The 15,704-nt window shown below is 37.8% G+C and overlaps 1 protein-coding gene across 1 annotated transcript in view; it reads right to left on the reverse strand.

Annotated features, from left to right (window-relative positions):
* FMN2 (formin 2) overlaps positions 1-15,704 on the reverse strand; it is a 179,844-nt gene that overhangs the window by 94,136 nt on the left and 70,004 nt on the right. Inside the window, exons 6-7 of the mRNA XM_032681420.1 lie at positions 12,756-14,650; positions 11,503-11,647 (exon numbers count right to left, since the gene is read on the reverse strand). Coding sequence (XP_032537311.1) covers positions 11,503-11,647; positions 12,756-14,650 — 2,040 coding nt within the window. The remainder of the gene's footprint in view (positions 1-11,502; positions 11,648-12,755; positions 14,651-15,704) is intronic.

Consider the following 15,704-nt stretch of genomic DNA (forward strand, 5'->3'; position numbering starts at 1 on the left):
AAGAAAAGGGCATGGACCAAAAAGCCAAACCAGTAGTGGGAGATCAAAATGACCAAAGACCCTAGAAGCCCTTTGACCCGTTTCCAGAAAGGTCTAGAAGAATGCGCTGTGTATGATAATTAATTTGCATAGAAAGCAAGAAACTTATCTTTAGAGCAGGGAAAACTTATCTATAAATAGGTACACCCACAAAGCTCAGATGCACGTGCCTCAGGAGCCTGGACACCCCATTATCTGGGTGGACACTGGAGCAAGAACTGGTGATCTTTCTTTCTTCCTCTTTCTCTCTCCTTAATCTCTCTCAATCTCTTCTCTTTCACCCTACCCCTTTATTCAAAACCCACCACTGTGCTTATATTAAAAATAAGGGACTAACATACCAATTTCAATGACAAGTGTGCAATTTACTAATAAAACTTCATAAACTTTTGCAGACCTACTGACTTTTGTAATTCCTTTTTGACCACCAGCATCTGTGCACCTGCATGTTCCCTTCCCTTTTGGGGTGGAATGCCACAGCAGTAAAACTACTGTTCATTAACTGAAAATTATAACATTAGAAAAAAAGTGTGTCATAACTGATGTTAACAAGATTAAAGACCTAAATTCAAGTCATAGCTATTGACACCATCTGTCAGAAATTAACAAGAAATTCCTATGCAATTGTCTAATCCGTGTAATATGCTATTAGGAATTTAAAATTGAAGTTGAATGGACTGATACAGGATAGTTACATTTTTCTGAATTCAAAGAGGAAACTAACGTAATTCAGAAAAATATAATCAGGATATCCAGCACTAGCCTTCTAATAGGCTATCATCCCTCTAAATGTTTTTTAAATGGAACATAAATTTCATTTAAGCCTGGAACTCAGGTAAAGCTGGGTCAAAGATAATGAGATTTTCTTGTTGTGAGAAGAAGGTGCTATCGGTTTACTTTTTGCAGTTATAAAAGTTTACAAAATAAAGTAGATCTTGGGTAGCAAGGTAGGGATCAAATTTTCCTAACCACTACATTGCAAAGTATGTCTTTATTAACAATGAAACAAGTATCTTGTATTCTAGCAGGAAAAAAAAAGTACATACAAAATTTACAAAAACCAGAATCTCTTTAACTGGTGCTGCTACCAAACCATACCTGCAGAAAAGGCAGAGCAACACAAAGAAACAATGAGGTACTTTACATAACAAAAGTTCAAAAACTTCTCATTAAAGCTGTGTACTCAAACAACACCGAAAAAAATGAAGTCAGTATGGAAGGTGTTGGGGAAACTGCTGATACTAGCTCTCATCCTTATTGTTCGTCTGAAACATGTCATATTAATAGCATAACTTAAGCTTGCTGGTGTCAACATAAAGTGAGAGTCCTTTGTTGCCTTTATTTTGAACAAGAAAACTATCCCAAAGCTGACAAACAAAGTGAATTAAAAATCAAATGCAAATCCATTGCAAAAGTCCCACAAACTAGCAAGAGCTCATCTGGAGTGTGTACATTTCTTGTCACTCATATTCTGCAAAAACAAAGTAGAAATGGAACTGATGTTGTCCAGGAGTAAAACAAATCAAAAGAAGAAAACTGAGAATAGAATAGCTTTATCAAATGGTCTTCCCCAAAACAATGTTGCAACTGCATTCAGGTGTTAACCTACCTAGGACCAAACTTCCTTTCCAAAGGAAGCAGAACTACACTGTTCTCTCTTGGAAACCCAAAGAGCAAGAATGAGCTGGAGCCTGTTCTTGGGAATCTCCCACTTCTCATGGTGTCAGCACCCACATACTATTATGTTCACTTCAAATTGTGAAATTACAGTTTCTATCCCCCATCAGCAAACTAAAGCTCAGACAGCAACCAAGATCAGGTCTACAAATGCAACAAGGAGACCACGACTAAAGAAAAAAGAATCAAATACATTGACTATGCTGTTATAATGCAGGTTAGAACATTATTCCTGTTCATGCTCTTGGACCAGATTTCGTGACCTAGTAAATCCCTTCAAGTCCTCTGCTCTAAAAGGAATCTGGCTTAAAAGTTAGCAGGAAAAAATAAGCTGCTTTTTCTGAAAGTGAGCTGATGGACAGGAGAAATTATTTTCTGAGTGTCACATTTTGCCAGTGATCAGAAGGAAAACAAAACAAAAATAAACAAACAAAGAAACCCCAAACAAACCCACAAAAAAACCAACAACCAACCAACCAAAAAAAAGAAGTGTCCCCCTGAAGAATAGGTTACTTTGCTACCAAAATTCTGAACCACAACAATATCTAAAGAGCTCCAAAGAGCATGACTGTCAAGTGAATGGGAGAAGAACAGCAACAGATAGAGTTTTTACATAGCAGCTACTAGTTTTGTCTGTTTGGTTTTTTTTTTAAATCTAGGGTTTATTGCAACTTTTATACTAATCTCTAATATGCAGTTCATTCCCATTTCAGTCAATTGCATGAATACTGTAGTTTGCACCAATAAAATGGCTGTAACAATACAACCCTAATTCAGAAAATATGAATATTAGCATAAATGCCTAAAGCAATTCCCACATTTAAAAATAAAACAAAATAAATCAGCTGCATAGTCTGGGCCTACAGGCTGCAGACGAGTGACGCCATTTAAAGGCAGAACAACAAAAGTTTGATAAATCCAATCTCTACAAGATCTAAAGCCTCAGACACAATACATAGCTCCCTTTTAGACTGGATTCTGGAACTCTGCTTTAAACAAATAAAAAAAATAAATTAAAAGGAAGCTAGAGATATTATCTGCAGCTTGAAGTCTAGGACAAACTTTATAATTGTTTAGTAGTCCTCATTGTTGAGCAGTAAACAAACTACATGCCAAATTTGTTCCCGATTGTTTAACACAAGCAAATACAGTCAAAGAGATATTTAGTAAAAGGTAATGCAAGACACATGTTTGATGAGAACCCTGAAGCAAAAATATGAAGACTGTCTTTCCCTGTAATAATATTTAGCTAATGCATGGAATTTTGCAATGATTTTTGCTTTCTATTTCTGGCTTTGACTGCCAGCATTAAGCAAAATTATCCCAAAGCTCTCATTGGTTAAGAAAAACTACTGCATATTACAAAAAGGCACATGCAGGAAACCCCACCTTACAAAGGCCTATTGGTTCTAACTGTTGCAGAGAGGACAAAGAAACCCCAAAGTTCCAAATAATGTTAAGAGACAGGATCATGGCAGTAGTGAAGTCTCCTTCTCAATACATATTGTGACATCAAGTCTTTTCTGCAGACTCAAGTGTATTTCAGGTTTAAAATGGGCAATCACAGAACTGGACTCACCACATCTTTCCAATGTATATCCTTGACTTCTTACAGGTAAAACAGAATATTATACTCTTACAGATGGGGGTGGGGGGTGGGGGGGGTTTGTTAACTTTTTGTTTCTTTTTTTTAAAGATAAAGCTGGAAATAATGTCTGGCTAGTCATGGCAATCGTGAGAGGGACTATTTCAAGTAGTGGGGTCACTTTCATACAATGGAAGACGAAACACTTTTCCTTAATACCTACAAAAAACCCAAGCCCCAAAACCAACACCCAGTCCTGGCTGTCAGACAATATATTCACACTGATGGCACATAATGATTTAACTGAACTAAAAATTTACCACAAAATATCAACAAAAAAACATAATTTTCATCACCTCTCTGTTTGCTACCCTAAAGAAAATTCTGCAAATCTCCCCTGCAAACTAGCTTGTTTCTTTCCCCACTAAAGATTCTCATAATCTATAAGGCAATACCTAAAGTTTCAAAATTCTCCTTGTCATATAATTCTAGATGCAAGTTGTTGACATGTTATGCAAATTATTGCAGTCAAGCAGCCGTGTCTGCAACTTTATGCTTGAGGGTAAAGATTAAACATAATATTTACTTTTCATTCATTTTCTCAATTACCTTACTGTGCTATTTCATAAATAGAGCTTTTACCAATGTGGATGAGAAACAGTTCATGCCCTTTGGTTCTGTTTTATCACTAAAACAGCATTGCTTGAAATAATTATCATAAAACTATTATTGTAGAAGTAATCTTTTACTAAGAGATATCTGCCCCAGCTAATTTTTGTTATTTATGAAGTTAGGTGAAAAAAATGCTTAGATTGCTTAGATCCAGATATACGCTAGTAAGTTAGATAAGTATTGTGTTCCTCAACAGGAGGCTGAGCAGTGGTAAAATCTCCCTTAATAAAAATATGAACACAAACTTTAAGAACTGGAATAGGGGATAAAGCTAAAAAAACCAAGGTTTAAATCCTTTGGTTTAAAAATAGCTCACAGTATTTTATTTTTCCGTACCTAAAGCTCCTCTTTGAGCGTTTAGTTCATTGTTATGTATCTCAGTTATAGCTGTTTCTTCTTGCATCAGCTGAGGGACCAGGATACAAAAATTTGTATATTTTTAGATTTTATGCTTGTAACTGTCAAAATGTCTCTGTGGGTTAGCCATGCAAATGCATGTTCAAATGCTATAATAGAAATGCTATAAAAAACCAAAACAAAATCCAAAAAAGCTAAATTTTCTTAGAAACTGTATAGAACCCAGAATTTTTATGCATAGTCTGAAATGCACTCAGTAGGCAATTTTTGCAGCCTTACTGCTTTGAATAATTTTGTCACTGCGTACTCAAATTAGGCATGCAATTGCACACATTTTTTGAAAATTCTTGCAAAACCTATTGCATACACAAACACATCCAAAATCAATAGTTTTAATTAACATACAAAAAGTTAGCTTGTCAATTCAGGGAGACAGACATGGGGGAGTGTGTTCAAGAACAGGTAAAGAATGCAAAAAGAAAGTTCCTAAAACAAAAAAACTCCCAAAGAAAGGTGAGAATTACTATGTCTACTAGGAGAGATCAACAACAAACAAACAAAAAAACCAATGCTGTAAAAGTTCTAGTGTTCCCAGTCTTGAAGGTGGACATATGGTTACAGTCAAAAGTATGGTAATATTCAGTGGACCAACTCTGAATAATCTAACAACATTTTGTGCTTGCCGTTTCACGGAATACACTGAGTTGGAAGGGACCCATCAGGATGATCAAGTCAAACTTCTTCAGTTTGTACTGAAGACAGTACTCAGTAACAAAACATAGCCATAAGGAAAAATCTGAAAAATTAATACTTCTCTACAAATTAAAAAATACTAAAAAATTAATCTTAAAACCTTGACTTTCATGCTGACAATAAAAACTGTTTAACTTGTGAGTTGGGATCTGACAGAATACAGACAACTACATTCACACTTAAGTTGACAGTTATTTTTTTAAATCATCATGACCACTGTACTAATTGCTAGGTGAAACACATTCAATCTTTATGCACTAATTCTGAAACAATCTGAGACTGCTTGATCAGAGTTTAAAAACTACTGTAATAAAAATGTTGCTTCGTGCCTCTTTAGCCCAATCAATGTGGACAGAGAGATAGAAAATGTGTACTGCTATCTCCATATCTTCCTTCTTTCTTTTTCTCTTGATGTCATCCAATACTACGATATCCACTGCATTGAACCCTTGCACTGAGAAAGACAGAAGCACCATGGAGAGACAGAAAATATTTGAAACATGTAGGACTGCCGGCTATGGCAATGCACGATCTCCAACCTCCCTGGAAAGATGGCTGTAACTAAGATGCCTCTATTTCACAGTGTCAGATAGAGCAAGAACAGTACAACAGACCAGGGTGGTAGCTATCTTTCTGCTGGTATTCAAGATCTGGTTAATACTTTTTAGACATGCAGCTTTCTGTCTCACAGAACAGCTGCATCTCAGTCAATCCAACCCAAAGTTTATTTTTCTCTTTATTTTAACAAACTTTCAAAAAGACCTTCCCCTATAGTGGTCTTCCAAAGCACTGAGAAACAGGCCTTTTTCAGACACTATACACGGCTCCTCCCAACTACTGTACATGGTTAAGAAATGAATATAACCTTTCTTGTCCATATAGAATCCATAAGCAGCAGCAATATCTAAAATAGGTTGTTGCATCGTCAGAACCTTTCAGTGTTAGTGAGGATACACAGACAAAATAGAGAAACCCACAGAACTCTTAGGTCACAAGATGAGTTTGTGACATTGTCAGATGCCAAGCTCATGTGTTTGGTTTTAAACTCGCAAACATATGGTCCAAAAAAACCCCAAACAAACCAGGATGGAAACAAGAATGAGAAATGTATGTGGCTAATGGGGGACATCAACCTAGAAAGCTTGAATGGATACAGAGATTTTAAGCAAATATATATATATTTTTTATATGTATATATACGCACACACACATATATATACATGTAGTCAGGTAAAACTATGTTTACAACAAGGAGAACTTTGTTGATACAGTTAGAAAACAAAAATATAATAACAAAATATGCAGTAAACCATATAAAGAAGAGAATGAGAGGTAGAACCAGACCACATTATATAGCATCTCACAAAAATAAAGTGAGATATTATTTAATTTCATAAATAACTTAATGATATTTTTAATTATTTGCTTGTATATATAAAATACAAGTCCTCTAAAATTTCCACCTGTGAGAGCAGGAGAACCCCGACTGTGTCTCTGGAAAGTGTAAAAAATTGTAGTAAATTGTTGTGCTATTGACACACATAAAAGGTCAATAACTGTGGACCTAAAAAGCTCCTTAAGACAGTGTCTCCACTGCTTGCAGAGGGAATAAACCATTCTTTTAAAATAAACGTATGTTTCCCTTTATGTCATTCCTTGTAAATGAATAAACATGAATAAACTTTTATCTGTTAACTCAATAAGGCATTTACCTAGTTTACCAATTCATACTTATGTGGCATTTTATTTCTAGATGTATTCTATTAGCACAGCTTCTTAACGTTCAACTGAAAAATTCAAAAGTCCTGAAATCACTAACTAAACTGTTTTATTGATACATCTTATTTGCATCTAAGGCTTTTGAAACTGAATGAAATTTTAGTAACTTATTATTTATTTGCTGGGGTGAAAGGGGGAGTTTAAAATCTTAATAGATTAATAGTGGACTATCCACATGAGAATATCTTTAACTTTTTTTTCATTTACATGATAGATTATAAACACATGGTCTGTGATTGAAAAATTCATTGCAGTTACATGTATAATATTTTCCAAAAGTGTAGTTAGAAGATTATCAGTAAAGCTTCTGAAATGACTGTTCAAAGATTAGGAAAGTAATCTATGCAAGTAAGCTCAGCCCATTCTGTATCCTTATTCAGCTGACAGTGATACCAAGATGTTCAGAGTATGTACCATTTTTCCACTGAACCCACTCAATGCACACTAGCTGATGTTCACCATGCAAAAAGATTTTTAATATTGCATTTGCCATCATTCTTGAGTATGTGTCCTTTATCTCAAGACTACCCTTTTTCTTCCTGCTTCATTAATTACATGTTTTTTTAAGTGCTGTAACAACTGCTACAAAGCATTTTTTTACATAGGTAACAGCTTAATTTAATAAGTAATCATTATGAACCGTGCTTATTCCACACAATCCATTCTAGCTATGGAAAAGGTTCCTATGAAAAAGACTATCCAGCCACGTAACCATAACTAGTATTGTAACTACATGGCAAAGCTGAACAAGACACTCCCAAAGTGAGTTTTACCTGCTGCTTGGGTCAAATGCTACACGTTTGATGAGATCCACTATTTGCTGGAAGGACAACCAGGTCAAGGACACCCCAGTCTCACAACATGTTTCTCAGAGAAATTATTTTGGACAGAATAAGAGGTGACATAGAATCACACCTATTATGCTCTGTATTTTCAGCTATCGGATCTCAGTTCTTCGCTCCTTCATCAGGTACTTATCTTGATCTTCCTTTGCCTCCCTCCTATTGACCCCTGTTCTCCAACCTACCAGTATAAAGTTGGAGAAAAATCTTCAGGATTATACCTGAAGTCTCTCCTAAGCAAGAGGAGCAGAGCCTATCACCTGTAGACATGCAAAATTCAAGAAACCCTTTATACAACTAACAATACATATACCTGGTAAATTTTTTCCATATTTCAAGTCTGTGAAACTATGAGGACATGATCCAAAACAGACTTTGTTTTCTCTCTTAATACTGGCAAAATGAAGGACACACAAACAGCGTGGGGAAATACAAACTCCAACGCAACAAAATTTGCAGCCTAAAGACTTGAATTTTGGCAAAGTTATAACAGGGGCTTATAATGAAAGCCAGACCTCTTTAATAGGTAGCAATGGCAGCCCCACCTACAGTATAGCCTATAAAAGACTTTCTTTGAAGATTTAGCGGGCATTATCATGGAGCAAGCCTGCACACATTTACAGCAGCTGAGAATTTGATATATATGCATTAACAGAGTGAAATAAATCACAGTTTTTGCCATAGCACCAAATGAAAGGCAGTGAGAATAAAATCAGCTGCATTCACAAATAAATATTAACGCTTCCTTATTTCTTCCTTTAAAGTTCTGGAATGGATTTTAATGTGGCCTTCATTCAGTGCTAAATGTAATATTGATTTTCTTTTAAAGCATTATTGATTTATATTGTATTAAGTTATTTGCAGATGGTCATGCCAAGAAGAAAACAACTAGAACCAATACATGTGTAGGGTGAAATTAACTCATTCATTTACACAAAAAAACCAAACCAACCTACAATAATATAGATAAGTTTACTACTTAGAAACTTAGATACTCCCTATCATGCTTCTCTATATACATACACAAGGAAACGTGCATATACTCTATGACATTTAGAATAAAAAGCTCGGTGTGCAGAACAGCAGTGTATTCCAAAATAATTAATCTTTCACCCACTAAAACATCCCAAAACTATCAAATCTTTCTTCAGATTAGTTAGAATTCCCCCTCATGCCATGTGGCCTCCTCTGTAAACATATTTTTATTTCAGTTTACAATAAAATTTTATTACAATAAAATCATATATTTGCATAGAATACCAAATATTTTATACATTTGAAAGTTATCTGGTCATTATTTGCATGACTACTATTTCCACTGTAGCAAGTATTTTACATCCAATCCATCTAAACAATACATTCACTTAGCAGACCCTGCAACATCAGCGCAAGGAGCAAAACCAATTGCCAGAAAAGAACGTTTCTGGAAAGAAGCAGAGTGAGCTTTGAGGGTCCTGGTTCTGTTCTTTACAATGCTCCTTCATAGCTCAACAGGTGACAGAACACATCTGCTTTGCATAACACATCCCTGTAAAAATCACTGCAGAAACACCATTTGTAAGATCTTTACAACACCCGTAACTATCATAGAAGCCATGTAAGTCAGTAACCACTTAAACAGCACTTGGTACTCCCTATAAAAACATACTTGTGGAATTACAGCCATGCTTTCCCCAAATAACTGTTTCTCCTGATAAACATGGATGGACTTCATTATCCACATGTTTACTGCAGGATAAATGAAGAGAATTTAAAAAATGAAGTCCTGCATTCCAAACTGGTGAGAGGGTGTACATGGAATATATTTGTGAAGCTGTTCTATTTCAATCGTCTCATGTCAATACTATGAAAAGCCCAAATTAGATTCTCACACATGAATATTTAACTTTGACATCTGCAATAAATGATAGCTCTAATCGTAGTTCTAATGAAAACCTGTGTTTTCTTGGTCGGTCTTTTCTGCTCAGATACTGCAGCTTAATAAGTTAGAATTCTCCATTAGGCAATTTCTCTCTATTTTGGAGAGCAGCACATTTGTTTGATCACCAGCAGAAAAGAAACACACTGAGGATTCTCTTCTGTCAATCTATGTGGCCTACAGAAATATTTGTCCTAGATGACAACAACTACTTTGATTGCTTTAAACTTTTGTGTGCAAATTTCTGTCAGAAGAAACAACTTGTTCCCTTCAAACAAGTTAAGAACAATCAGTCCTTTTAATTTAATTTTAGCTTCTTTTTTCTATTATTTATTGACAACATATCTAAATTTTTGGTATTGCAAGAAAAATAAGTACTTAGTATTAAAATCTACATCTAATGATTATTCATAATCACTGGCTGTCTTTAAGGACTGTTTATGCTACAGAACTAAACAGTCATCATTTCTACTCTGTTGAGAGTTTTTCATCACCAAACCTTATCAAATGTGAAGGGACCAATTGTTCATACCCAAAGCATCAGTAACATCGTTGCACTCTTTTTTTTTTACTTAAAGATAGCAACTTAGCTAAGAATAACTGTTAAAAAGGGCTTTTTCTAGAAGGAGAAAAGAGGAGCAGAGGTCCTGGACTTCAGAGATTTACTGAGGACAGCAAGGCAGCAGCACCCGTTACCTTTCCTCCCATCCCAGTTAGTACAGCCTAGTGCAGCATAGAGGTATGTTGGTTACACTATCCTTCGTATCCATCCAGAGAAAGGTTTTATCCAATGCCTTGGTATAATCATCTTAACTTCATTACCAGTTCTGTTGCCTGCAGTAGGTTGTCAGTAAAGCACCTACATGTTTATATTACTGATCAAAATGTTTCTGTGGGGGCAAGCTTTCCAGAACTATTATGTGGAGAGGTCATACCCAGATATAAGATCTAGTGAATGGAGGTTATAAAGGGTCCCACTGTATATTGAATGTGGGAAAAAGTCTTGTATAGCATTAATCTGTATGTCAAAAGATGATAGAAAGAACAGCCTAGTTTTGAATTTAGTACAGGAATATGAAAACGAGATAAAACAAGAATTTTAACTGCTATTTAGGATTCTGCATAAAACCATTCTCCTCTTTAGCCTGAAAGTTTAATTATAAATTACTTAACATACCACCACATTTGATTTTTACAAAGATACCAAGAAGATTACAGCTCACTAGTCATGTAAACATTCAGATTCAATTCTCTTACTCTGGGGTTTAAACTTCTACCTTCTGCTTCCCATTTTTATTGTATTGTACAGCATTCTGTCTCAAGAAACCAGTTTGATTAATGTTGGATTTCTCCCAGCTGTGGCTTGTCATTTATTGTATGTATAAACTTCATATTCTTTATATACATAAACACAGCACAAACTTAGAACTGTTCTGATTGATACAACATTAGGACGTATATTCTGAAACATAATTTTTCTCTGAAGTCATGGTAATTCATATGCAAATCATTATTTAATGTATAAAATTAATCAGAATAATTTATATACTACTCCTTGCACATCTGCAATCAATTTCAAAGCATCAAATACCTATTATTTTAGTTTTAATTTTGTTAAAATGGATAAACATATTTTTTAGAAAATACATATTTGGAAAGTAATTTATATAAAAAAGAAATCTTTGGTCTTTACCACGTATAACTTTGAACTCCATCCTACATTCTCTCCTTTTCTCGTTTTTTCTCCAGTGTGTATATAGATATATATATATACATGGTAACAATTCCACACCAGGCACAATTCATTTCAGCTTCATGCAAAAATATGCCTATATGTAAAAACCAGCCTAGAAAAGATCTGAAATTAAATGAGTACTCACTTGTTTAGTCTTTGTTTTTGTAATGGTGTCCGAAATGGGTTTCTTCCTCTCTTTAACAGCTGTTTTAGAAAACAGTTCTTCAAATTCATGATAATCTATGGAAGGCTCTTCAATTTTTTCCCACACAAGTGAAGCACTAGAATCTCTAAAGTTAAGCAAAAGACCTATGTAGGGCAATGTCAAACTCAATAAGGTCATAAATGGAGGAATTAAGAAAATAAAATAGCAGTAATTCAAAAGTTGTTGCCTAATTTCTACCAGCAGCATTTTGATAAGAATTATTGTTGATTCTGCCTCATACTTCTGGATTTGCTTCTTTGTTCATACATGATATGGTCATGATATGGTCAGGCTTATTTATATTCACCCACTCTACACACATAAAAATAAAAATAGGCTGTATATAGACTATAAAGCATACAGACATGGACAGAAAGAGAAGTAGAAATACACAGCTATTTGCAGACCACCTTTGTGACAGTGGCAAGAACTTGAAAAGAAAGAAGAAATTCATCATTAAATAACAGCAGAAGGGTTTTACAATCACTACTCAGAGACATAAAATATTTATAAGGAAACTTCTTTTCATGACCAGTAAGGATATTTTACATGGACAAAAAAGGCATCAAAACTCGAAAACAAGTATATCAAAATCATATCCAAGTAAGGGCTACCAAAATAGCTTTATGCTACCATGCATATAAATTGCAGCTTGAATCTGCCTTCTGAGTGTACAAGGTAAAAAAAAAAAAAAAAGAAAACAGGTCATTGAAGAAAGGAAAGAGGAACAGAAAATGCAATCAGCACATATTCGTCTAGAGAGAAGACATTACCAAAACTTGCAGGCTGCTCCAGAGAGAGACTAATGCTACCTTGAAAGTTGAGAGGGACTAATGCTACCTTGAAAGTTGAGAGGGACCACAAATATGACATTTAAAAAAACATTTTACAGAACACTTAATGGCACACAGTCACCCCTGTATCTCTGATCAACACGTTGTATGTAACCCCACAGGACAGCTGAAAACACTACCCTCGAAGAGCTTCCATGTGCAAATAATGGTATTAAGAGTTAACGTACTCTAAAGAAAATGAGTACCCCATTTACATATCCAACTACATGTAAAATTCTGTTTGCACCTTGGTTCTCTCAAAGACCTGCCTAGCAATGAAGACTTTTGCTAATGACAAACAACAATATCATGAAAGCCACAAAGTGAAAACACCACTCTCTACACAACTCTATGACTTACCTTTTACTGTGGAGCTGAATTCTTGTCCAGTAAAGAGGCTTCATTGGCCGAGAAGGCTCTATCACATGTTTCCTGCTCCCTTTCTCCTGATTCATCCCCATTGCAAATAAACCAGATGGTAATGGAGGAGGAAGAAACCCACAGCCCTGTGGGACTGCTGGGTAGGTGCTGCCCTGAACTGGTGCTGGAAGGGGTGGTGCAACTCCAGGCAACGCTGGTGGGGGCGGAGGTGGCACCCCTAACCCAGGCAATGGAGGGGGTGGTGGAGGGACACCAGCACCAGGCAGAGGTGGTGGAGGGGGTACACCTACACCAGGCAGAGGTGGTGGAGGGGGTACACCTACACCAGGCAGAGGTGGTGGAGGGGGTACACCTACACCAGGCAGAGGTGGTGGAGGGGGTACACCTACACCAGGCAGGGGTGGTGGAGGGGGTACACCTACACCAGGCAGAGGTGGTGGAGGGGGTACACCTACACCAGGCAGAGGTGGTGGAGGGGGTACAGCTGCACCAGGCAGAGGTGGTGGAGGGGGTACACCTACACCAGGCAGAGGTGGTGGAGGGGGTACACCTACACCAGGCAGAGGTGGTGGAGGGGGTACAGCTGCACCAGGCAGGGGTGGTGGAGGGGGTGGAGGAGGTACAGCTGCACCAGGCAGGGGTGGTGGAGGGGGTACAGCTGCACCAGGCAGGGGGGGTGGAGGGGGTGGAGGGGGTACAGCTGCACCAGGCAGAGGTGGTGGAGGGGGTGGAGTGGGGAAGCCTGCACCAGGCAGAAGTGGTGGAGGAGGTGGAGCGATGCCTGCTCCGGACAGAAGTGGGGGAGGTGGTGGCAGTCCTGCTCCAGGCGGAGGTGGTGCTGGGGGTGGCATTCCCAGGCCAGGCAGAGGAGGAGGCGGAGGAGGGACACCAGCCCCAGGTAAAGGTGGCGGTGGTGGAGGGGGAGGCGGGATACCCCAACCAGGCAGAGAAGATGGGACTCCTGCTCCAGGCAAAGGTGGTGGTAGAGGTGGTGATGGGAATCCAGCATATGGGAGAGGAGAAGCTGGAGGCATTGATATCTCCTCACTTGGTACATGTGGAGGAGGAGGGGGGTGCGCCATCATGACACCTGGCAAAGAGTGGTCCAGATGTGGCACTGCTGAGTCAGCAGAAGGAGGGAGTCCTGAGCCGGGCAGAGGTGGTGGGGGTGGTACTCCTGCCACAGACATGGGAGTGACAAAGGAAGCCCCATGTACTCTAGTCAGGGAGGCAGCCTGTTCTGTTGCTGGCAGTGATGGGGGAATGCTACATGTGGGCTCTCGGGACAAAGAGGGATGTTCACTCTTTGTATCCACAGTACTCAGAGGCTGGTGGGAAACTGACGTTTCAATCTCTCCTTCAAATCCAAGGGACAAATCAACTTTGGGTCCTGGAAGAGGTGACTGCAGTGTACTCTGTACTGATTGGCTTGCATCCAGTGGCACTGAGATTAGCTTCGGTGACAAAATTAAGGAGACTTCAGAACAAAATGTGGGCTGTAGTTCGAGAGCTGGCAATTTCTGAGTTGACCCTTCGCTTTTGCCCCCTTCTAAGTGAGGTGGGGGGGGCTGCTGTGGCAGTGCACTGATGGAAGGCATTGTATGTGCTAAATAATCCTCTGTTGGCGACGTCTGTACAGATCTCGCCTGTGACACAGTCCTGGGTGTGGTCTCCTCTTCATTCCTTTGAAGAGTCACACTGCTGAGTTCTCCTGCGTGTATGTGCTCATTTTCCTGCTCCCTCCCAGCAGCCTGTACCTCTGCGGCAGGGAACTGTTTCTCTAGTTCTGCAATTTTTGTCCTCAGATCCTCAATAGTTTGCTCAAGTTGTTGGATGACACTGGCACGCTCCTCAGATTTCACCTCAAAATCAGCCTTTTAAAGAAAACAAATAATAAGCACAAAAAAAGAGATAGAATTCATCACTATATAAAAAATTAAATATAGATCGAGAATACTGGTATTCCAGAGGTTCAAAAATAACCTAGTTATGACAAGCCTTTAAAAAGTGATATATCATTTTGGCTAGCTACATTTTAACTGGAAGAAGACAGTTCAGGAAAATTACTTGCTTCAGTACAACACTACCTTCATTAGTACAAGCATATTTTAGACCATGATTATATTTGCAAAACGAAAAGGCAGTTGTAACCCCTCCCTCCCTGCACATACCCTGACCAAGAAAACAACCAACTGCTGATCACAAGTACTGCGAGCATTTGCATACACATAGCTATGCAGACACAGTGGTGGGAAGACTCTGCATTACTTTAACTCTGTTAACTCTAAATATGTTGTGTTTCTTCCAAGTGATGTACCATGCATAACAGACTCCACATAGCATTGAGCGCTGGGTTTCAACACAACATGATGATACAAAGCAGATCAGGAATGCAGAACACAACAAATGTTGCCTTTTGGAAAAGAGGTAATCTCAGAATAGAATAATTATGCTTTTCTCCAACCAGCATGAGTGGGGAGGAAAAGAAGTAAGACAAAACTAAGGCAGAACTTTCCTCCCACCTCGAATTTATAACTCGTCTGCCAAGTGACAGACCGGGAATAACGTCAGAAAAGCTTCCTGTCTGAAACCGTTATTTTGGATTTGACAGTTTTCAGATTTTTTTATCTCTTTCTCTGAAACATCTGATCCTGCTTGCTGCAGGCCGAGCAAAGGAAACATTAACCTTAAAAGGCACAGTAATTCATACATTTTAAAATAAGTACCAGTAACAAACTGTACTAAATTTAATGGTTATGCGCTTTTATCAAATGGTACTGATAGAAGCAACTTAGTCCAAAACCAGCCATTTGTGCTTATTCAGGAAAATAGAACAAGAGATAGAACAGACATGAATTTACAACAAAAAATCTTCTAATAAAGAAATCTTTTCTAGCTGTACACATTTACTTTTTAGTACTTTTTTTT

This window comes from Chiroxiphia lanceolata, chromosome 3 (assembly GCF_009829145.1).
Source record: "Chiroxiphia lanceolata isolate bChiLan1 chromosome 3, bChiLan1.pri, whole genome shotgun sequence".
NCBI lineage: Eukaryota > Metazoa > Chordata > Aves > Passeriformes > Pipridae > Chiroxiphia > Chiroxiphia lanceolata.